The 25,478-nt window shown below is 38.2% G+C and overlaps 1 protein-coding gene and 1 pseudogene across 2 annotated transcripts; one reads left to right on the forward strand and one right to left on the reverse strand.

The window, feature by feature from the left end:
• The first annotated feature begins 967 nt into the window (after positions 1–967).
• dcbld2 (discoidin, CUB and LCCL domain containing 2) lies at positions 968–25,328 on the forward strand. Of its 2 annotated transcripts, XM_039655975.2 has the most exons (15): positions 969–1,269; positions 5,070–5,294; positions 5,741–5,878; positions 8,974–9,025; positions 9,106–9,178; positions 15,967–16,100; positions 17,754–17,794; positions 17,986–18,201; positions 18,292–18,416; positions 18,752–18,899; positions 18,981–19,109; positions 20,104–20,197; positions 20,314–20,360; positions 20,430–20,543; positions 20,627–25,328. In XM_039655975.2, exons 1-15 carry the CDS (start codon positions 1,167–1,169, stop codon positions 20,998–21,000), a joined length of 2,013 nt encoding a protein of 670 aa, XP_039511909.2. In that variant the 5' UTR covers positions 969–1,166; the 3' UTR covers positions 21,001–25,328. The 2 variants fall into 2 exon arrangements, with proteins under 2 accessions (XP_039511908.2, XP_039511909.2); XM_039655974.2 differs by having other exon boundaries at positions 968–1,269; positions 18,752–19,109.
• Positions 12,776–14,122, reverse strand: LOC148978333 (uncharacterized; annotated as a pseudogene).
• Positions 25,329–25,478: the final 150 nt, after the last annotated feature.

Genomic DNA, 25,478 nt, shown 5'->3' on the forward strand with positions numbered 1-25,478 from the left:
AAATATATATTAATAATATATAGCATGTCTACATTTCCAAAAGAAATGCCAACCTTTTTTTTTTTTTTTTTTTTGATATTTCAGAGTTGTGTACGTCTTTATATTGAAGGCTATTGAACAAAATAGCTACTGTATGTGTGATAATCATAATTCGGTCCCACTTTATATTAAGTGGCTTTAAGTACTATGTACTTACATTGAAATTAATAATTTGATACAATGGACTTATTGTGTACATACATGTTTTTACATTGTACTTATATTTGGAAAATACCTGCATGTAATTACAGCTGTAATTAATAAATGTAATTACATTTGTAATTACACAGTTGACCCTTCCCTTACACCTTAACCCACCCTTAAACCGACCTATACAACCACACCTTACCTTACCCGTATGGCCGTATCACACCTCAATAGCAACAAAAGTGTTTTACAATACAATCTGAACAAAATAAGTACATTGTACTTATTTTTCGATGTAAGTACATAGTACTTAAAGCCACTTAATATAAAGTGGGACCATAAAAATTAATTAATTAATTGAAGTAAACGTTAAATTCCAAATTGTATGTATTTTGTCCTACTACTACTAGGTGTTAACCATAATCATCATAAAAGTTATTTTATGCACAGCTTAAAGTATTTATAAAAATGTAATATCTGATTATTATACATAATAATAATAATAATAATAATAAGACTAAGAACAATAGCTATATTAAAAGCTATAGGCTATATATATATATATATATATATATATATATATATATATATATATATATATATATATATATATAAACTTTACTTTTATACTTATTTCCCGAATAACTTTGGCATTTTGTTCTGAGCAGCCTATATATTTCTGTCAAACAAAAACAAACCATTATCACCCTTATCCACAACAATGTATGGGATACCACAGAATTCCCATCTAGGGGCCGCTGTGTGGTGGGAGGAGCGGAAGTTGAGGAAGTTGTGTGTTAGATCGGGGGATGAAGAGCCCGTGTTTGTTCTAGTCGTGCGCCGCAAGAGTTCAGGAAGCGTCAATAAAACCATCCAGATACTAAACCCACAGTCCCTCGCGCGCACTTATCGGGACTGTGACACGCGCGCGGCTGATCAGCACACTTTTGCATTATGCATTCGGACTGCAGGCTGCTGGGATGGACGCGTCGGTAATGGTGGGCAGAGGGACCGGAGGGGCTGCGATCTTCATCCTGATCGTCTTCGTACTCCTCGGTGCCAGAAGCTCGCGGGCGCAAAAGGGTACGTGATCTTCCGATGGGGATTAACGTTTTTATGAGTTGGTGCTTCTCATAAACTGCTTCACCGCCTCTGGCTTCGGGACCGATTGTGGTTTCACAACAAACTCTCGGGTTGGTGTGGTGTGTATGGTACATGAAACTAGTGGTATCTGAAAGGTTGTAGGTTCAAACCCAGGCTCGGTTCATGAATAATCACAATTGTGTGTTCGATCAAGACAGACTCTAATCCACAACAGAAACTAACCAAGAGCATACCCGAACCTGTAATAAATTTAATGGGTACACTTTAGGCAAATAACGGAGTTTGTGCTGTATAAGTGCGCGTACATTCTTGCATTCTTAAATTGTTGCTGTGCTACAGCTGGAGCAACAGAAGAACGTGATGACGCAACGCCTGACATGGGCCGCGCGCTGCCCTCGCAGCTTTCCCAAATATGTAGTGAGTTCATGTGCTGTCCAGTGTCAAGCTGCTGCATTTAACAGCAGTACGTATTTTTATTTTTATTTTTTTTAACAGATTTAGTCCTTCTCATGTAATCTTGAGTTAACTCAGTAACTTTTTGCCAATTCGTTCTACACATACAAAAACAGCACTTTTGCAAAATATATAAATATGCACAGTCACAAAAGTTGAAGACTACAGATATCAGTGCTCTGGATAAAGATGTTTGATTCTATATGGAGCGAGTTGCCACCATCTTGATTCACCTAGACTATTACCAGAATACAAGGACCTCATGTCTCAAAAGCATATTACAATAATAATAAACAACTATTGACACATCCGAGCACTGACCTGTACCACCTAACAGCTGCAGATTAATTTCGGCTCTGATTGCCATTGAATCACATAATTTCGAATCACGATTTGCTTTGAGGATAACAGGTCACTGGTTTCCATCCCTTCCTTATTACAGTAGTGGCTTGAATGTAGCATAAGCTCATTGTTTTAGTTCAGGAACAACTGCTGCTGTTTCGGTTGAGATGCTCATGAAACACGCTGATGTTGACATGTGATGTCTGAACGAGCAGGGTGTGCAGAGGTATGAAAATGCAAACGCTGACAAGCAGGAAAGGCATCAGCTGCATCTGACATTGCATACTTCCCTACTATATAGTAGGGAAAAACAGTATGTGACAAAAGAAGTATGTACTAATGAAACAAAGTATCCAAATGACCCACTTGCCATGAGGCCATGGGAGAGGATTTATGAATGGCAGTGAAGCGATGTAACTGATGCTGGTAGGTTACAATTATAAGGGCAACATGGCAAATGTATTAGCTCTGGGTTACATTTATACACACATTCATAGAACTTACTTTTTAGCGGTCGTGCAATAATTACTTGTTCAAAATAAGTGCAAGAGAGTATGCAATTTTAGACATTGTAATGTACTAGCATATTACATATGTATTGCAATGATTGGACAAACATTTTATGGTCTTACGCCTCCCAACGACGAGATACATTACATAAATGCATTTAAACCACTTAACTTGGTGATTGCTATCAGGATGTGAAGAGACTTTCAACCAGCATAACAAAAAATGTTTCTGGAACAAATCGACTACCATGCCTTTATATTGTTATATATTATCACACAAGGTCAAAGTTTGCTAAATAAATGGTTTAAAGGTATAGCAGAGGATCTTTCCGAATTTTAGAGAAGACCCGCCCTCTCCAATTTTTTTTTAAAAAATGCACATGCACAAACACAACACTCTTGCTCCCGAGAGGGAACGCCTATTACGCCTCGCGCAATTATGTTGCAAATTATAAACAAACTCAAAAACATTCATAAAAAAGACAGCATGTCAAATGCCCTTTCGTGTTTTATTTACTTATTATACTGATCGATTGAGAGACCGAGGACTCAAGACATGATATGTACAACCCTGTATCACACGACATACGTTCTGAGGAAACTATTTTGCAATCGCAATTACGTTAAATGGCAACATATAAGCAGAATCGCAATTACGTTAAATGGCAACATAAGCAGTGCTATGTCTCATTGTCGTAGGTTTTAATACTTTATTTTTACACATAGTTGCATATGTAATGGAGAAATAGCTTGTTGCATTCGTGTAATAATAAACACACAAGGTTTTAGAATATGAACACACAAGGTTTTAGAATATTTCAGCGTAATACCATTTACCATTTGGTCAAAAGGCTTTAGACGAATTGAGATGTTTACCGTGTCTATGCGGTGCATTGTGCCAGGGCTAGCATTGCTAAGTAGCTTGTATTAACTTTTACTAGTGATTTTAAATGGATTTCTCCAAATAGCATGACAAACTTTACCTGTCTAGTAGAATCTTCGCGACTGCGGCGTCAGTGAGAAGCCCAACCTGTGCTTTTAGCGCACGCCAGCGTGTGATATTCACCCCAAATCACTCTGGTCTTGTTTCTATATTCTGCGGCCTTTCTCTTCTTATCATACACTTCGTATAGGCCTACATTTTTTCTCTTTCGACCCTCAGCCATTTTCAAAGGAATGGCTGAAACTAACTCCGACATAATACTTCTTCTTCTTCTTCTTCTTCTTTTTTGTTTTTTGGCGATTGGCAAACCAACTTAACGGTGCATTTACCGCCATCGACTGGGCTGGAGTGTGAATCAGGAGATATTGGAACTTTAATAAAAAAAAAAAAAAGAAAAAAGAAAGAAAAAATTATATCCTTTTTGCCAAGTCTGTATCTCTCAGAAACTTAATAACAAAGTGATAATTGTTGCTGGATGTTTTCCCTAATAAACCTTGCATTGTGAAATTATTCTGATTGACCATTCTAAGAGATTGAAAAAGCTGGATTCTTTCTTCACTGTACTTTGTGCACTGAAATAAAATATGCTCCACAGTTTCTAAATGAGTACAATGCTGGCATTTCCCTGTTGGATGTTTCCCTGTTAGTTTCAATGACGAATTAAGCCCTGTGTGTCCTATTCTTAACCGTGTTATTATACTTTCTCCGACATAATACACCTGAAAGTGAAAACTACATAGGGATGAGCACGTACGAAGGCCTTACGTAAACATATCACCAGAATGATTGACACTTAGGTGGACCAATAGTATAGACTACCCTCCCGGAAAAAGAAAATCCTCCGCTATACCTTTAAGTTTTCCTGGGCAAAACAATGAAAATGTTCAATTGCTATTTTGTAGCGAAGACTCTGTTAACCTTGTTGAAACAGTTCTGCAGCTTAGCCTATTATTTTTGTAGGACCGTGATGCATTTTTATCAGGATTCTGTGATGAATATGATGTAATATATTTTGTAACATTATAAATATATTTACTGTCATTTTGATCAATTTAATTAAAGTAGTATTGAAAAATGTTCAGTGAAACAAGTGACAACTAGCCCCAGTTTCTGATACTGTGTGTGTGTGGAGAGGGGGCTGTTGTTTTTGCTCCGGGGGTCTTGAGTATTGTCCAGCAAGGATTACGTAACAAGAGCGCTAGCTGAGTTTCATTCGGTGTGTAAACGTGTGACAGGCGGCGCAAGCAGCTGCAATGCAATGCGATCTCATCTCTCTGTCTCTCTCTTTCTCCCCTCTAGAGATTCTACTAGGAGCTCTTTTGCACAATTTCCAAGCTAAATATTTCACCAAATGAAGTTCAAGTTCTAAGTGACAAAAAATTGTGTACTTCTTAATTAATGTTTGTCAAATGGTATTTTTTGAATGACCTTGGAATAACATTTTAAGATCATAGTGCATGATGTATATATATTAAAGTACATTTTGAATTTGAGCTCTGCAGGGTGCTTGATCATTTCTGGATGTTTTTCAGGGGACGGGTGTGGACACACTGTGTTGGGTGTGGGCAGTGGGAGCCTGGCGTCATTGGGGTACCCCCTGTCCTATCCCTCGCACTCGGTGTGTGAGTGGGAAATCAGCGTGACCGCTGGACTCACAGTCCTTGTGCGCATTGCGGATCTTGATATCGATACAAACAACTGCCAAGTCTCTTACCTGCGTCTGTATAATGGCATCGGACCAGGACGAACGGAAATTGGTGAGAAACACTTATGGACTTGATGAGCATTTGTGTTGCTGTTGTGTTTTCCTAGTCCTCAGTCCCATTTGTACTTCCAATACAAATGGAGAGAGAATGTTAAAAAGTTACTTTTATTTTCAAAACTTTTGTGATCCACAGGCCTATTTACACCTGGTAATAATAACTTTTGTTGGCAAAAAATGGCCAGAAACGGATGTTAAAGTCACCGTGAAATCAATGAAATTCTATTTATACTGCAATGTTTGTTAATAATGTTTTATCTGTGCACAACACATTATGCATCAAATTTTATGTGCCCTTATATCTTTAAGTAAAAGAATTAACTTGCACCCATGAGATTGCATCAATTAGCAAGCAACAAGGATCCATTCAATGCCCACTAATGTACATATTGTTGCCAAGTAAATGGAAATTGAGTGTTATTCTATTTTCTGTCTCTGCAGTGAAGTTTTGTGGAGGGAGAGAATGGAGAGACACTGTCATAAAGTCGGAGGGGCATCAGGTCACAGTTCAGTTTATGAGTGGACCAAACAACAATGGTCGTGGCCTCTTCCTCTCATACACCAATAGTCAGCACACAGGTAACCATTCTGGAACCGATTTTTTTTATATATATATATATTTATTGATAGTCTTCACCTCTTTCAAAGCTTGTGTAGATACAGACCATATATATTAGTGGTGGAATGGTACATAAAAATGATGGTTCAGGGACGTACACAGGTTTGGTGTGCTATCGGCGAGGGGGGAAAGTTGTTTTGTTTTATTAAACAGTAGTTTACTGAACAAACTATGTTTTTCTTTATAATAAAAAAGTCAGTCAATATTCCCGGAACTCTCAGTTTATGGTGCCGTTGTAATTGGGGAAGAGATTTGAAAGAAGTACTCTTTTCATACTCTTAGGTCCAAAATGTGTTATTGATTAGTATTAATTCGGCAATTGTTCATTACAGTCTTCAGTGTCACATGATCCTTCAGAAATCCTTCTAATATGCTGATTTGGTGCTCAGGATACATGTCTTATTGTCAATGTTGAAAAATCGTTGTGCTGCTTAATATTTTTGTGGAAACTGAATTTTTGTTAGGATTCCTTATGGAAGGTTCAGAAGGCACTGTTGATCAATTTGATGTGTCCTTGCTGAAGAAAAAACAATTTCTTAAAAAAAAAAAACTTTTAAAGGGTAGTGTATGTGTGCAAGCTTGTTATTTGTATGAATTAGTGTTGTTGAAGTAGGCTTGGATGTCTTAGGACACACAAAAGAGCTGCTATGGAAACTTTGTGTGTGTGTGTGTGTTTGTCCGTCCATATGAGAGTGAGGAATCATGCGAAACTGATTATTTCAGGAGTATGTTTCTGACACTCAGGGTGTTAGGGGTTTTTCCTGGTTCCAGGGTGGGTCCTGAGAGCTTATGAATGACAGGCGGTTCATTGAACAGATGTGTCAATTTAGAGTCATTCAGGAAATGATGTAATGGCCATTGGTTCTTATGTCATACTGTGCAAAGATGGCTCAGAGATGGAAATGCATCCATGTAACTAGAATTTTTCCACTTTCTTACAAATGTGAACACTTTCCTGTGCGAAAGTGGAAAGTGGATGCCATGCTGTTAGGGTGTTGGGTGGTTACCAACTCCCCAGTTACCTCCTTCAATGACTTCAGGATTTTTTTCTTTACATCAGGTGGATAAGTCAGATTGCTTAGAAAGTCAAGCCAGGTCAAGGTCTCAAAGTTCAATTTCTGGGATCAGTAATAGCAGTTCTAAGTAATTGCTCTCCTAGGTTAAATACGCTGATCGCTGATTGAAGAAAAATAGCATGTCTGTAGCATAAACAGATTGATGTCTATGTTAAGTATTTAGAGAAGTCCCAAGTAAACTTCAGTTTTAATGCGAATGCATAGCGTGTGTATATACAACAAACATAAGTTGCATTCATGGCCTGTTGACATTACCACAATTATGAGATTCCGATTGTGGAAGTGTTGAACGCTTCCTTGTTATGTTGTGGTTGTGTCTATTGATTACTACAATCAATTCATTTTGGTGTTAATAATGTTTCCATAGAAACGCATAATTCAGAGTCTGAACAATAGTTGCTCTATTGGGTTGAGATCTGTTGACTGTGTTGGGGCCATTTTAGTACAGTGAACTCATGGTCATGTTCAAGAAACCAATTTGAAATGATTCAAGCTTTGTTATCCTGCTGGAAGTAGCTTTCAGAGGTAGATAGGCCGTGGCATTTACATAATGACCAATTGGCACCAATGGGCCTAAAGTGTGCCAAGAAAACATCCCCCACACCATTACACCACCACCACCACCACCAGCCTGCACAGTGGTAACAAGGCATGATGGATCCATGTTGTCATTCTGTTTACGCCAAATTCTGACTCTACCATCTGAATGTGAGATTGATCAGACGAGGCAAAATTTTTCCAGTCTTCAACTGTCCAATTTTGGTGAGCTCTTGTAGCTCCTTTTTCTTATTTGTAGTGGAGATGAGTGGTACCCGGTGAGGTCTTTACACATTCTAGTGTATACTTCCCCAGATAGCAAACTGACATTGAATCAACGTGGAAACGACTTCTCTCATGACATTGAAACAACGTTGATTTTGCTCATCGAATTAACGTTGAACCAACGTCAGACGTGGCATTCTTCAAAGCTAAATGAAAATCGAAAATTGGTTTGCTTTCATGACGTTGAAACAACGCGTTGATTTCAAGTTGATTTTCCGTTAGTTTTGAAAGAATGACGCGTCTGACGTTGGTTCAACGTTAATTCGATGAGCAAAACTATGTCAGATCAACGTTGTTTCGATGTCATATTTCCACGTTGATTCAATGTCAGTTTGCTATCTGGGTCAGGCTTTAAATTATAGCTGTGTGCGTATGTACACGTAAAAACTGGAGGATTTTTTTGATTAGTTATGTGATTAAACTCTAAGCATGAGAGAAAGTAGTGCTAGTTATTTTTGTAATCATTTCTAATGTTATATGAAAGTTTCAGTTTGTGATTGTTGAAACTTCAGTGTAAGCACATTTGTGAAGGTGCTCTCTACAGCATGGCACATCCTGAGCCTCCAAATCTCTGGAATCACAGCTGTGCACTCGTGTTTGATGTGTCTTAACAATGACATTTGCACTTTGACCTCTGGGGCTGTTTGTGGTCAGGGGTTCACACTGCCATGTGGGAGCTACACCTGTTTACCGCAGTACTGTGTGTGTGTGTGTTTGTGTGCGTGTTCGTGTGTGAGAGATCATATTTCCCATGAGTCAGGAAAGAGACAGATGAATCTATGGTGTGGGTATGAGTAATGGGTACAATAACACCACAAAATACCTTGAACCTTAGATGCGCACACACAGTCATACACAATTGTGGCTGGACATTTTGCACCACTCACTTTTTCTTCAGGAAAAGTAAAGGATGAAAATCTAGTTGGTATTGATTTGTTCATTCAGATAGAGGCTTTTATCCACAAATATGAAACCTAATACACCAATCTGTTACACCACTTACTGAATGGCCAGTGTGCACTTAACACACACGCGCGCACACACACACAATTGGCTGCATTTTTTCTTTGTGTGGAAGGATGACATTAATCAATAGTCACCATGGCAACCATCTAATGTGCTGTTTTGTAAAATTCATCTCTTTTCTCATCTTTCAGACCTCATCACCTGTCTGGAGAAAGGAGAGCACTTCAGTGAAGCGGAGTTCAGGTACCCACATTTATAGCTGTCTGTGTGTGTGTGTTTGTTCTTGTGTATGTGTGTCTCATTTTACCAACCTGCATTTGCAGTAAATTCTGTCCTGCTGGATGCCTGACTGATTTCGGAGAGGTTTCGGGAACCATACCACACGGATACAAAGACGTAAGTATGCTGCTATTGAGTGGATGTTGGATTAAAGGGTTAGTTCAGGCAGAAATGAAAATTCTGTCATCATTTACTCACCCTCATGTTGTTCCAAACCTGTCTGACTTTCTTTTGTCTGTTGAGCACAAAAGAAGACATTTTGAGGAATGTTGCTACCCAAATAGTTGATGGCAGCCATGGAATTCTACAGTCAATGGCTACTGTCAACTGTCTGGTTACCAACATTCCTCAAAATGTCTTCCTTTGTGATGAAAGAAACTCATAAAGGTTTGGGGCTCATAAAGGTTTGGGCCTAGGGGCTCCCAAGATGCCCCATTAACTTATGCTTAAGTTTTTTTTAAATTTATTTATTTTTTTATTTATTTACTTTTCGCAAATTATATATTTCTAAAAAAACTTCATTTGCAAAAAATGGCATCAAATCATTTGTGTCGCAGACAGGAGGGGCCCCCCACCTCACTACATTGGACTATTCCATTATCTCACTTACTGCGCATCTGTGAAAGTCACAAGTCTGTAATGCGCCAAAAAATCTGACAGAGAAAAATAAGTGATTGACAGACAGAGTGTACAGAGTAGCAGACAGGGTAAAAATGAAGCGAAGCTACCCAAGCAGTAGCAGCAGTGATGACTATGCCTGCTGACAATGAAACAACGCTAACGATACAACCACCATCACGACCGTTAGCACTGCTGCTAGAAAGGTGGGGCTACCCATTGCTGCCGACATTGCCAGGTACATTAGCTTTACCTAGCATACACTTAAACAAAAAACGAAGCATACTTTGGGCTTTGATCACTCTTTTTCATGCTGCTACATTGAATGGGGGTCAAAGCTTTTAAGCCTCAAAAAATGACGTAAAAGTACCTTAAAGGCATCGCAAAAGTGCTCAATTTGACTTAAGCACTATATTCCAAGTCTTCTTAAGTTGTACCAGAAAACAACTGACATTTTAAGCCACTTAGGGGTGTACAATATATCGTGTCACAATATATCGCAATACAAAAGTGCAACAATATCGTGGATAATGACCGTGTGTATTGTGTGTAGTTCACCCAAACTTTGGGTCCCAAAGTGAAAATTACTGTGTGTGAAAAAAAAGTTTACAGAGTTTGTGTCAGTACAACATTAAACTAGTATAATGTTGAATAATGCCATGGGGGAATGTCTTATGTTAACAGTAAAAAAAGTGGTCTACATTATTTTAAATATATCTAGTCAGTAAAAGAGTGTAAGTATAAAATAATTCTGTTTTCAGCTCCAGAATCATGAATATTTGTATTCTGGTGTCACCAGCACCAAGTCCAAGCCTATTCATTTACAACCACAATGTAATACCAAATTCAATTTTTTGTTAACCTTTTATCATATGTCTTGGAGTATCGCAATGACATTGTATTGTGAGTTCAGTATCGTGAAATGTGTTGAATCGTGACATTGAGGGTATTGTTACACCCCTACTACTATTCATAGATAATTTTCTCTTCCAGTGAGCTCTCAATTTGAGAACCACTGTGACCAGATTGAGTCATTGAGTTCACTGAAAAATATCTCTCTCAGACAACCCTCAGGGACACGGGTGATCTTGCTGCTTTATTGTTTGTTTATCCTCGTTAACTGTGGTAATTCAGTCATTGCTCTTTAAAGTAAAATATTCTCTTTGGATCCATCTGAATTCTTTACATTCTTCACCAATGTTAATAACAATTGTCCTTTATTCAATAAGGAATGTGTATTAATGTGGTGCAAGAGAGAAGATATTTATTCGGTGAATTGCATCGTTTTAGAAAAGGTTCGTCATTGAAAACATTGAGAGCTGCAAAAAATGATCTTTCAGCCTCTTGAGGTTGTACAATTGCACAGTTAAGCGATTCTATCATGTAATGTTTAACAATTTGTTTATACTTCAAAGAAATAGCATATTTTAAACACGTATTTCACATTTCCGCCTGCTTTCTTATCAGGCTTCCATAAGTGCATCGCCTTTTTACAAATTAAGTTAAAATTATTGTCGGTGGTAAGCAAAAGCATGCTGTAGATGCTTTCAGTTGTATTTAACAGCAGAATATTTCTAAGAGTGACCACACAGTTTTATCAGTAGGGTAATGACCTCATCCTTGCTTTAATGCTTCCTGCTTGCTTTAAACTGGATGTTTTTACATGTGAATTTGTCAATTTGAACACAATAGTCTTCCGAGAGCATGTTTTTAAGCTTGAACTTGGTTGAGTTTGAGGGAAAGACCGCGAGAAGAAGCAAGCGTTTTTTTGAAGTTGAGTCATTGTAAATGATTCTGTGTGTCACTTTCAGAGCTCTTGGTCTCCTAGGGGCGTGTTGGTATGCGCGTCTGTGTGTTTGGATGTATGTGCGGCGTGTTTTTGTGCGTGTATGACAGCGTGTTTCTCAGGGAGATGTTAGATCAGGTTTGGCTGAATGGTTTTCTAATGCAGACCAGCTGACAACAGTCTTGTTTCTCAGCTCAGATACACCCTCAGAATGAGTGTGGGGCCCATATGACGCCTTGCGAACGTGTGTGTGTGTGCCACGTTTTTTGTGGCCATAGCACCGTTTTATTTTGCCCAGAGGAAGTGGTGTATGTTTGCGGTGTCATTGTGTGTGGGTGTTGAGAGTTTGTCTTGTGTTTGTGGTCTCTTATTGGTTTGGAGTCCCAACTCTCTGTGTGTATGTGTGTATTTTTAAACTAGCAATTTTACTATTATTCCAGTGCCGGGCAGCAAGTGGCTCTGGCCATGTACACGCTGCAGATAGATGCAGTTGTCATTTCTCTAATGAGTGCTTTAACTCCTCTTGCTTATGAGTTTCGGAAGTCATGATTTCACTATGATGTGCATTCGAGTGTCACCCTGAATGTAAGTGAAACATAAAACGCGCATCTGTGGATCAGATTGTTTAAAAGTGTTTATTAGGAGTGTTTTTCTTTCTGACAGGCTTATAAAACTGATTTAAATGCCTCTGATTCTATTGCTTTCACATGCACTGCAGACATTTCACCCTTAACTGAAGTGTGCAGTCTTGATTATTTATTTGATTAATTGTGCATCCATTGGACACAAACAACTTAAGAAAGACATGAAGCTTTTAAAGCTCTAATTCAACTAAATTGAGGGAAGGATGCACATTAGGTGTGTAAATGATACTTACATTTTGTCCTTTATGTGCCGCCACAGCAGATGGCAAATGTGGTATATTTCCTGTCACCTCATAAGCTGCTAAATGAGTTGTATTTCCTGCCAAGCTTTATTGTTATTCTTCTTCAATAGTCCCCAAAATGCATACAGAATTGCACTGTATTGTCAACATTTACAATTGAAACCTCATCTGACATGATTCTATTTAGGTTTAGAATTCACAAATTCATGTCGACAACCAATTTAGATGGAACTCCACAAAGTTGTAGATGAATTATGAGAGCAAAAGAAAGAAAATTGTCCTCATTTATTCATCCTAATGTCATTCTAAACATTGTTTGACTGTTTAATTTTCTTCTGTGGAAATTTTCTTCTTTTTTGAAAAAGTCTATACAATCCAATCTTGGGGTTTGAACAATTGAAACATTCTTCAAAACATCATAAACTCAGCAAAAAAAGAAACGTCCTCTGACTTTCAACTGTTTTTTCTTTCAGTAAACTTAATGTGTGTAAATATTTGTATGAACACTAAAAGTGTCAACACCATAAGACATAAACTAAAAATGTTTCACAGATATGTGACTAACAGAAAGAGAATAATCTGTCCCTGAATGAAGGGAGGCTCAAAATCAAAAGTACCAGTCAGTATCTGGTGTGGCCACCAGCTGCTTGAAGTACTGCAGTGCATCTCCTCCTCATGGACTGGACCAGATTTGTCAGTTCTTGCTGTGAGATGTTACCCCACTCTTCCACCAAGGCACTTGCAAGTTCCTGGACATTTCTGGGGGGAATGGCCCTAGCCCTCACCCTGCGATCCAACAGTTCCCAGATGTGCTCAATGGGATTGAGATCCGGGCTCTTCGCTGGCCATGGCAGAACACTGACATTGCTGTCATGCAGAAACTCACGCACAGAACGAGCAGTATGGCTGGTGGCATTGTCCTGCTGGAGGATCATGTCCGGATGAGCATGCATAAAGGGTACCACATGAGGGAGGAGGATATCTTCCCTGTACCGCAAGGCATTGAGATTGCCTGCAATGACAACAAGCTCAGTCCGATGGTGATGTGACATACCGCCCCAGACCATGACGGACCCCCCACCTCCAAATCGATCCCGCTCCAGAGTACAGGCCTCGGAGTAACGCTCATTCCTTCGACGATAAACACGAATGCGTCCATCACCCCTGGTGAGACAAAACCGTGACTCATCAGTGAAGAGCACTTTTTGCCATTCCTGTCTGGTCCAGCGAAGGTGGGTGTGTGCCCATAGGCGGCGTTGTTGCTGGTGATGTCTGGTAAGGACCTGCCTTACAACAGGCCTACAAGCCCTCAGTCCAGCCTCTCTCAGCCTATTGCAGACAGTCTGAGCACTGATGGAGGGATTGTGTGTTCCTGGTGTGACTCGGGCAGTTGTTGTGGCCATCCTGTACCTGTCACACAGGTGTGATATTCGGATATACCGATCCTGTGCAGGTGTTGTTACACGTGGTCTTCCACTGCGAGGATAATCAGCTGTCCTTCCTGTCTCCCTGTAGCGCTGTCGTAGGCGTCTCACAGTGCGGACATGGCAATTTATTGCCCTGGCCACATCAGCGGTCCTCATGCCTCCCTACAGCATGCCTAATGCATGTTCACGCAGATGAGCAGGGACCCTGGGCATCTTTCTTTGGGTGTTTTTCACAGTCGGTAGACAAGTCTCTTTAGTGTCCTGCGTTTTTAGAACTGTGACCTTAAGTGCGTACTCTCTGTAAGCTGTAAAGGTCTTAATGACCATTCCACAGGTGCATGTTAATTAATTGATTATGGCAAATTGAACATGCATGGAAAACATTGTTTAAACCCTTTAGAATGAAGATCTGTAAAGTTTTTTGGATTTTTACAACATTATTGTTGAAATAGACAGTCCTGAAAAAGGGACATTTCTTTTTTTGCTGAGTTTATGTATCTTATTTTGTGTTCCACATGCAGAACAACATGAGGATGAGTAAATGATGACACAATGTTAAGGTTTTTAAGGTTCTGTTGGCTAAGGTTAGTTTGTTGATCGGCCCAATAGAGGTATCCGATCAGCGAGTGAAGGTCTCTGTGCGTTACTGTCTTTCCTCATGGCAAAGTAATTTGATTAAATACATTTTTTTTCATATGGATTTCCTCATCATTTCATCTGACTCCATAAATGAAAAGGTTTTAATGATATCTGTGCATCATTAGATGTGTGAGTCACTTAGAATAAAATCAAATGTAACAAATATAACAAAGTCAGTTAAATGTATCATGACAATTTCATAATCAGTTCAAAGATAATAAATACAAAACCTCAAATGCTCAGAGATAGAGTAAAAGATGTAGGCTAAACCCGACATTTAGAAAATACATAATGCTGAAGTCCTTGAGATCGTTCAACATTATGGTCTGATCTGAGGTACAGAATCGCCACGAGCCGCCTTCAGCATCTTCCTAAATACTCAGACTCAGAGTTCACACTGGGAATTTGCATTAATCACTGTCCCAGACTTACTGGGAACAGAAGTTGATTTACATGGGGGCACACCCACTGCAGTTAATTAGATGCCTCTAAACTCTCCACACCTTATTGTTTTTGGTATACTTCTGTGGGAATGAGACCTTTTGTACCGGTCGCGCTGAGACATTTCAAATGATACCAAACAATGTATAATACTGTATGATAATTGTTCACATTAAACCATGTAGATTTTTGGGTGAAGTCAGGTAGGGATGGGTGAAGGGAAATGATGTGTAAATTGGTGATGGTAAAATAGCAAGTGTTCAAATGTTAGTTTCCTTTGTTTCTTGCCCTCTCTTCCAGTTTTTCCAGTCTTGCACATCATTTATTCTGATACACTGCAGACACTGAAAGATAATTTAATGATTTTTTTTTTTTTTTTGCTGTAAATACACTTCCAATCAAACGTTTGGGGTTGGTAAGTGTAAAATATGTTTTAAAGAAATCTCTTATGCTCAACAAAGGCTTCATTTATTTGATCAAACAGTAATGTGAAATATTATTACAATTTAAATGTAAGTTTTTCCTGTGATGGAAAAACTGAATTTTAACAATCCATCCTTCAGAAATCATTCTAATATGCAAATGTCACTGCCCAAGAAGCATTATTATATTATTATTATTGTCCACAGTTCTGCTGCTTAATGTCTTTGTGAAAACTGCAAACACATTTTTTTTCCAGAATTCTTTGATGAATGGAAATGTCAAAAATACAGCATTTATTTGAAATGGGAAATCTTATCTAACATTATAAATGTCTTTACTGTCACTTTTGATCAATTTAATGCATCCTTGTGGAATAAAAACATTAATTTCTTTCAAAAAAATCATACTGACCCTAGATCTTTGAGCAGCATTGTATACACATTTGTCATTCCCCAAACTTTACAATGTGTACGTGGCCTGTGAGAACTCTGTGTGTAACTCAATCTAAACTCTGCAAGAAGTTCCTCTCATGATTCATCCATCATTGTTTATCATAGTGGCATAAATGATTCCACTGCAATTCTGCTTCAAGGATGTAACCTCATCATGCCAAGTCACAGCTTGTGGGTTTTAGGTGAGTGAATCAGTGTCAGCTGTCTTAATGTCTCACCGTCTCTTTCCGCAGTCTTCTCCACTCTGTCTGGCTGGTATTCATGCGGGTGTGGTCTCCAACACTCTGGGGGGGCAAATCAGTGTGGTCAGCAGCAAAGGCATCCCACACTATGAAAGCTCACTGGCTAACAATGTGACATCTGTGCCGTGAGTAACCAATTTGCATTCTTGCTTTCTTTCTTTTCATGGGAAAATCTATTTAATTTGATTACTGGCATTGCAAGCCATTGCCGTTTTGAAATGTCTCAAATTAATTCTGTTGACTGAATCATGTTTGGGGTTCTGAATTAGGAAATATTATTTTGAAAATATTAGTATTCTAGTTTTTTTTTTTTTTTTTTTTTTTACTGTTATGGAATTAGTATAATTGCAAGTTTTATAACTAGTAAAAACCATCCGTCTTTCTTGAACTTGTACTTTCAAATTGGAAAGCATTTTATGAAAGCTATAGTCATATATTGCGCTCTTATTTTGCAACAGCATATAAAGGTGAATTTATGATTAAGTACTGTCATAAACATCAAAGCAGCACATGGATTCATCTTGGCTTTATGAATCGTTTGTTGCCATGGAAACAAATACTTTGATTCAGAGGACCCAAACTGCTCTAAATTGTAATTTGGTAATTATGGTAATTCCGACATGACGTGAACACAGCATAAGAGACAGCTTAAAGGGTTAGTTCACCCAAAAATGAAAATTCTGTCAGTATTTACTCACCCTCATGTTGTTCCAACCCCGTAAGACCTTCGTTCATCTTCGGAACACAAATTAAGATATTTAGGATATTAAAATCGCTCCTGCATACAGTCCATAGGCTTCTTGAGGGACTGGCTCTTGCTGTCCTCGAAAAGTAATTGAAGACATCGTTAAAATAGTCCAAGTGACTACAGGGGCTCAATCTTAAGTTTATCAAACGACGAGAACACTTTTGTGCGCAAAAAAACAACAAAAATAACGACTTTATTTCAACTATTCACTTCCTTCTCCATAAGCCTATAGTCCGTTAGCGTAGTGTGATTGCGTAGAGCTACGTCACACGTAGGCTCACTATTGGTCGACGCTGGTCATGTGTGTGATGCGTGTGACGTACAATAACAGAAGCTTACGCTATTAAACTAGTTAGCTGACTCGCGCAGAGGGAGAAATAAACGAATAGTTGAAATAAAGTCGTTATTTTTGTTGTTTTTTGCGCACAAAAGTGTTCTCGTCGTTTGATAAACTTAAGATTGAGCCCCTGTAGTCACTTGGACTATTTTAACGATGTCTTTTATGACTTTTCGGGGACGGCAAGAGCCAGTCCCTCAAGAAGCCTATGGACTAGTATGCAGGAGCGATTTTAATATCTTAAATATCTTAATTCGTTTTCCGAAGATGAACGAAGGTCTTACGGGGTTGGAACAACATGAGGGTGAGTAAATACTGACAGAATTTTCATTTTTGGGTGAACTAACCCTTTAACACTTGCGTATTGGATGCATTTTTTGCAACCTTCTATAGCCGTCTACACTGCAAAAATCGTGCTGTGTGCAAAACATCTCTGATGCAGCATTTCATTTAAACCAGATCGAAGCCCACAACCTAGACTTACTAAAGCATTTTGCTGCCTTGCAAGGACTGGTATTTCCTCCTGGAAATGCGAACCTAGTTTGATTCCTCTCGTTGGTTGAGTTTTTTTTTATCATCTGTGTATTAAATTGATCGATTGGTTGACAGAAGGATAGCCCTGTGTAAATCTATGTAATAAGTTGATTGATTGGTAGACAGAATGATAGCTCTGTGTCTTTCTCCCTCTTACAGTGGAAATCTCTCCCCCAGCCTTTTTACTTTCAAGACTAGCGGTGAGTGAATGTATCAAAGTTTTTGTCTTCTCTATTTTTTGGGTGTGCAGTACTCTCCAGAAACCAAAAAAAAAAAGTTTATATAACTTGATTTAATAAAGAAGTTTGTTCTTTATTCCTGTCACTTCTATAGAAATGACCTACACCTTGATGATCTAATAATAGAAACTTTAATTTTCTCTCTCTGTAAGGTTGCTATGGCACTTTGGGTTTGGAGTCGGGGGTGGTCAGCGACTCTCAGATCACGGCCTCGTCGGTGTGGGAATGGGGCGGTCACAGAAAGGAGCCCTCCATCTGGGCCCCCACAGGGGCCCGCCTCAAAACACCGGGACGCCCGTGGGCAGCAGCCAACAGCGACACAAAAGAATGGATTCAAGTGGACTTGAAGAAAGAGAAAAAAATAACAGGTAGAGCTTGTGTATGAGGGAGAAAAGATTTGTGTTTTCATCTACTGTATGATGATCTTGATTGATCATTCAGTCGAATGTACTTCTCAGGTATTATGACCACTGGCTCCACCCTCCCAGAATATCAGTTTTACATTTCGTCCTATGAGGTGTTGTATAGCCATAATGGACAGCAATGGAAACCCTATCAAGAAGTGGAATCAGATAAAAACAAGGTATGGATGATTTCCTTAGAACTCTGGAGGATATAGTACTGTAATACACATAAAAAATACAAATTTCTAGGTTTAATATCAACTTTAATGTCGTATTCTAACTGCTGCAGAATGACATCACTGTTTGTATATTTCCTGGAAAAAGGGTTTTAAATTCCTGTGGTTTAAGGACCCTGAAATTAAAGTGCACTCTGTGGTCATTAATAATGAATGTCCATCGACTGTCAGGGAGCTTAACGAGAAGCGCATTGATTAGGCGTAAATAAGATGGACCTTGGTCTGAGGCCAAATGTTCTTTGTTGCCAAGACGATGTGTCCTTGTGTGTCTGTAACAGATTTTCCAAGGCAACACCAACTATTTCCAGGAAGTACGGAACAACTTTATTCCTCCAATTGAAGCACGGTTTATCAGAATATGTCCCTTCCAGTGGCACCAGAGGATTGCTCTTAAAATGGAGCTGCTGGGCTGCCAGCCGCATGCAGGTGAGACTAATCTGAGAAATCTGTCTCCGATTTGGCTAAGTAGCTGTGCTAAACATGATTGGATGTCTTTCTGTTGGTCAGCGAGGCCAAGAATCTTCCATCCAGACCCTCCTCCCACTCGCAGAAAAAGCACAGTGCCCCCCCTGCAGGAGAGGACGACACACACGCCCAACATCCGAAACACCACCATGCCTCCGCACTCTCACGATGGTAAAAGCATTAAGTAAATTAACATTTGTGCTAGTCAGCGGCCTTGCCCTATATTTAGGGTCTGACATCGACTTTCTGAGGGGTCATTTGTCTAAAAATGCAAGATGTAGGGCTGTGAAATTAAAAAAACTATTGAACTAATAGTTGAAAAACAATGGAAAAGCACCGCAGTGAATGCAAAACGTGTTTTGTGTGAACGGCCTGGCCTCTCAGGCAGTATTCTTAGTAAAATGGAATATCATAAATTACTGATTTAAGATGTTTTATATAGACCGCAAACTCTTTTCACACAAAAAGCTCTTCTCATAAGAAGTGCACTGATTTATGTTTTACAGTTGATTCCAGTACTCTCATTTTAGTAGGTTAAAACTCAGAGTAAACAACAAAAAGTATAAACCATATGTAAAAATTGGGTGAAATTGTCCCTTTTTAATTACTTGAATCAATCTATCAATACTGTTTAATACTGAATACAATATTAATAATCAATAAAATCAGTCCTTAAATCGATGTCATCTTGCATGAAAATTTCTGAATTGTTTTCTGGGATTCCCTTATCCACAAAGGGCACAAGCTGTAGTGATGCACAATATATTGGCACTACTACTATAGGCTGATATAATTTGTTTAATTTAATTTTTCAGTATCATTTGATATTTAATTGTGCATGCTTATTTACCAATTTAACATTTAAATTAGCTTTGCCATTAACTTAGTCACTTAATATTTTAAACACTTAATAATTTGATAACACTGTTAAATTTAATCTTTAACAAATCTCCATTTGTATCCAATTTGTATGAATATACTGTTTTTTATACTGTATATTGTAATGTTGTGATGTGTGTGTTTTGTTTTTTTGTCACAATATTTAACTGGAATAGCCTTTTTTTCAGGAGCATGCTTATGATGCCTAAAAATATTGTCTAGCATGTTTTGAACTGTTCTAAGTATGCTAGATTAATGTTATTAATGTGCTGTGTAAATGTTGCAGAGGTGGCACTGGTGGCAGTGTTGGTCCCTGTATTAGTTTTGGTTCTGACAACCCCGGTGTTAGTGATGGTGTGCTCATGGCTGTGGAAGAACAGGTCAGTAAAAAAACTATCTCAAATAATCTCAAATTCAAAATTAAAATTAAAATTTAACTTGATGTGAAAAGACTGCTGGTTTCAGATAATATGTTCATCTGCATTCAAACTTACAGAAAAAGCCCAGAGGTGACTTATGAACTTCCGCACTGGGAACGCACAGGTGTGTATCTTCTCACTTGTTTCCTCTTATGCATTTTCCCCAACATGAATTATTAAATGTGTGTTTTAGAGTGGTGGAAGAGTATGAAACAGCTGTTGCCCTCTAAGCTGGATGGAGACGACTGTGTTCGTTACAGTTCCACAGCCCGAGTGGACCACCAGAGACCCCGAGTGGAGCCTGCAGGTACACATACAAACAAACTTGTAGATTTATGTTCCCCAAAAAACCATTTAACAGTCTATTTTCTGCCTTTCCCATCTGCTTAGAATACGCCCAACCGCTTGTCACCGGTACCATGGCCTCTCTCGGACAAAGATCAACGTTTAAACCTGAAGAGTGCGATGCCCCTGAGTATGACGCACCTATTCCACCGGAACATTACCATGCTTACGCTGAGCCCCTTCCTGCTTCTGGCACTGAATATGCTACGCCAATCATGATCGACAGGGCAAGCCACTTATCAGGAGGCACTCTGCCATTCAGGGGCCGTGGTTTAGTGGCTCGGACAGACAGCAGCCAATCGGCAAGCTCAGCCTATGACACACCCAAGAGCACACCTGATCAAGCCACACCCACAGAAGGACAGTTGTACCAAGTACCACAGAATACCCACAATGCACCGTGTCAGAAAATAGACTGACCAATCACAGAGGAGTGGACCCTTTTGGAAACCCTCGGCTAAACACTACCTTTCCCAAAAATCTGCAGATCAGAATGTGCGCAAACGTTCCGCTCCGATCCATCTCAAATTGTACGGCGCGCAAGTCCTATCACTGAAATAACACAAAGGAATGTCAGGAGAGAGAGAACAGCAGAGATCTCGTTACACTACTGCGTTTGGTGGGTGTTTTGTGTGTTCATGCGTCTAAATGTGTGTGTACGAGTGCATATATGTGACTATGCTCTGCTATCAAACTGTGAGTCTTTAGATATCTGTGCATTTTTCTGAGAGCGGAGATGTATTCATCTCGATCGCTCATTGTCAGGCACATTTGTTCCCCCTTAGGCAAAGATATTTTCATCAAATCCGCCCTTGTGCAGAATAACAAATGATCAAATTTCAAATTAATCGACAAACACTCTCATAACACTGTGATTCACTGTCATTTTGCACTGTTGTATTGTATTCTGCTGTTACATAGGTGCCGCCTTTGTGACATAGCAACATATACTGGTTTCTCAACTTCTGTTCCATAACCTAGTGAGTTAACTTGCTTTGTACTGCCTTAATAGACAGCTGCCTTAATAGTGCAGTATACAAATTTATTGGGAGTAAATTAGACATTTCATCATGATACAATTTGATATTGATTCTCCTAGCTAGCAATACGATATGTACTTATTATACCTCAAAACATGCTGCAAAACATTTACAGTTTTATTCGATGAAGGGGCCTGCGATCAATGTTGATATTATATGCCTATTTTAGACAACCAGTTACATATTTTTGATTACCTTACAAATGCAACCAAACCTTTTATTTAATGCTCTAGTCTAAAATATAAAAATTCTACATCCCAATTGGGACATCCACAACAAAAATACTTATTTTTTAAATAATATAGAAAAATAAATAATGAAAACTATAATTTGCTTATGCAAAGAGATTTCAGTTTTCTGTGCTCCCAATATGGGCAAATCCCCACTAGGACATAAACGACAAAATTAGGTACCGGTACTGAAAAAAATATACTTTTTGGCTTTTATTCGCACAGATTTTTGTTAGCTTTAGACTTTAATTGCATACAGTCAGAGGATATCAAACATGTTTGATATTTTGAGCTGATTTTTATTTTTATTTGTCACGCAATTCCTTTCAACGAGGCAACTGCTTTTTGAGTTTGTAATAATTATATGATGCCTAAAATTTTAACTTAATTTAAACATGTAGTGTATTCCAGCCTTTAGATGTCATGCTTTATGCCTGCTCACAATTTATAGTTTGATGTTAGCATGTTGCTAAGCTAACACCCCAGTACTCCAATGAACACAAAAATATTTAAACTATTTAACTAGTTTTAATGAATATATTTCAGTATTGAAAGACATATGTGATTATTTAAAGGGATAGTTCACTTTGAAATTAACTTTTTGATATGTTTTAGCTTACCTCAAGGGCATCCAAGATGTAGGTGTCTTTGTTTCCACAGCATTTTCAATTTTGACATTTTTTGGTCAAACCGTTGTTGTCTGTCAGTCATACAATGCATGTCTATATGGGGATCTCCTAAAAGAGCATGCACAAAGAACTCCAAATTAAACACGATTTAATAACTTGTAAATTACACACTGATGGCCTAAGACACACGAACAGAAAAACGAACAGTATTTAGATTTTACCTCTTGTTAACTGCCGTCGAAGTGATCTGAATCAGATGTTCAACTGAACCTCTCCAAAGTAACGCCGGAAGTGATCTCTCGTGCGTCTACGTCACGCATTGTTTACACGGATATTTCGGAAGTTTTACCTGTGTTATCTTAATATGTTTAGTGAAAGGTAAAACTTCCGAAATCTCCGTGTAAACAATGCGTGACGTAGACGCGCAAGAGATCACGTCCGGCGTAATGTTGGAGACGGTTCGGTTGAACATCTCATTCAGATCAGTTCGACGGCTGTTAACAAGAGGTAAAAACTATATAAATACTGTTCGTTCTCTCACGCAAACCGCTTGTTTCGTGTCTAAGGCCATCAATGTGTACTAAAATTTAAATTCATTAAATCATTAAATCAAGTTTAATTTGGACTTCTCTGTGCATACTCTTTTAGGAGATCCCCATAAACCTGCATTATATGACTGACAGACAACAACGGTTTGACAAAAAATGTCAAAATTGAAAATACTGTGGAAACAAAGACACTTACATCGTGGATGCCCTTGAGGTAAGCTAAAACATATCAAAAATTTATTTCAAAGTGAATTATCCCTTTAAAATCATCAGAACATTTTTCTCCACTTGTTCGCCATATTGGGTACATTTTTCCATTGACTGCACTCACTGCAGTAAGGCCTGCCACTTGGAGCATGACTGTGATGCCTTAAAATGTTGACTTGGTTGACAACTCACAAGGTTTTAGAACAGATTTTTGTTGATTTTTGAATCATTTAGTTAAGTCTGAATTAATTAAAGAAGGACTGATGGACAAACATTTATTCAGCACAGGAAGTAGCAATGCCTTTGTTTAAAAAAAAATCTGCATTTTCAAATCCAATGGAAAAGTTCTCTGTGCATGACTGCGCATACACATTTATGCAGATGTAATCTTTTCTGTAGTCATGCACGTGAAAAACTGTGCCATGCGGAGATCCATTTTTCCTGCTGATGTGTCTTGTTTTATAATTCCCAAACCACTAACAGGTCAAGTTTACGCTACCAAGCATGCACTGCTTTCCCGGTTACACTGTCCTAGTGAATCCTTTACGAAAGGTGACCCTTTAGTGGTCAAAGATTAAATAGCAAGATACAGGATGCCGACATTCTTGCCTATTCACTCTGTGCCAATTTGTCTTTATATATATAGACCAAACAACTTAATGGATAATCGGTCCAAACATATTATCCATTTGATTTAATGTTATCAGACCAAACGTTGCCTCACGGTATGGATTTTGGATACCAGGATGTTGCATTTTCGAACTCAGATTTGTACACTGTTACGTTTGTCATTTACTACGATATCTGACAAGTCATATTTCGGTACTTGCATTAGTTTACTGGCTTAAATCAATGAAATGTCCACCGTGGTGGCACAATGGACATGTATGTGTGTTTCAATGTATTTGTGAGTTTAAAAGTATACCAGATTCAGTCGTGTTTGTGCATGTTTGCTTATAGTTTTTGAAATCTTATCAGAGTTGTATGTAATGTGTTTCTGTGCACTGTATCCACAAGCCTGTGTGTGTTCATGTTTGTCTGCCGTACACTGTGTACATCTGTCTCTAAATGATGATTTGGTACTGTAGATTGATTGTATAGAAAAACAATTTAAAATTTTTAAATTTAAGTTTTATTAAAAAATAAAATGTTATTACAAGACATTAATTTTGACTGCTGAATTGATGAATCGCCTCTCGTACTCTGGAGTTCTCCTGAGCCGAACTTGGCAAGTCCGAACTACAGCAGTACAGAAGCGAACAGTTGAGTGGAAGTACGAAGTACTACTATTTTGTAGTTCTTTATAACAAATTAATTTAAAAGAATATTCCATGTAATCCCTCAATTAATAAGTCGTCAAAATGCATATGTAATAATTATAAAACACTTCGAAAACCCTTATTACAAAGCTCATGTGATGCAAATATTAGCGACTGACTGAATGACGAATGCGTGCCCAACTTTCATACTGACAAAAAAAGTGACTTTGTAAACTATTTGGAGTGTATAAATATATACGCCAAATGCATTCTAATAAATTGAGTCATTCTTATTAAAAAATAACATATTATATGCTGTATTATAACAAGTGTTGAGAAAACTCAGCTGGTTTGTTATCGCGTGTTGACATATCAGGAATTTCGTGTTGTCACAGACGCCCCCTGCTGCTAGTTTACTGATATACTGAGTATACTCATCACGTACGTACTGTACTATGGTACTGTATCCCTTTTTTAATAGTATGTAAAACATTATGCTTTTTTTGGTCAATTAATCACACTGGAAATTGAAAATCAAGTCAAGTGTCCTTTTTGTAAACTGCAGTTTTACAAACATTGTGAGACATGCATGTACTCACATGCCTCACAATATTTACCTAGAAAGTAAATGTGCAAACTACGCACAATATAGTCATTATATAAAGCATAGAGAAGTTAGTAGTATGCTATTCCAAACTTAGATTATGTCAGATGTGAAGCTCAGTGCAATGATTTTAGACAGCTGGAAATTATAATTATCCATTACTCATTTCCTGTCTGGAAATACAAGCCAGTTTTTACATTTCATCAAATTAATACAGTGAGGTTCAAAAATCCACTTGCAAAAATGTTTGTATTTTGCAATTTTCTACTTTAATATAGATTAATTTGATTCAATTATTTCAAATTATAACCATTACAACTTGCATGAAAAGTTTAATTGAAAATTTTGCACAGAATACTCACTTAAGCTCTATTTTTTTT

Source organism: Pimephales promelas, chromosome 7, assembly GCF_988280905.1.
Source record: "Pimephales promelas chromosome 7, fPimPro1.hap1.1, whole genome shotgun sequence".
Classification (NCBI taxonomy): Eukaryota; Metazoa; Chordata; class Actinopteri; order Cypriniformes; family Leuciscidae; genus Pimephales; species Pimephales promelas.

Excerpts from the sequence above, each read along its gene's own strand:
- dcbld2 (XM_039655974.2), top strand. The coding sequence starts at position 1,167 with ATGGACGCGTCGGTAATGGTGGGCAGAGGGACCGGAGGGGCTGCGATC. Across the intron at positions 17,795-17,985 it reads TTTTACTTTCAAGACTAGCG|GTTGCTATGGCACTTTGGGT; the intron begins GTGAGTGAATGT and ends TCTCTCTGTAAG. Across the intron at positions 19,110-20,103 it reads GCCTCCGCACTCTCACGATG|AGGTGGCACTGGTGGCAGTG; the intron begins GTAAAAGCATTA and ends TAAATGTTGCAG.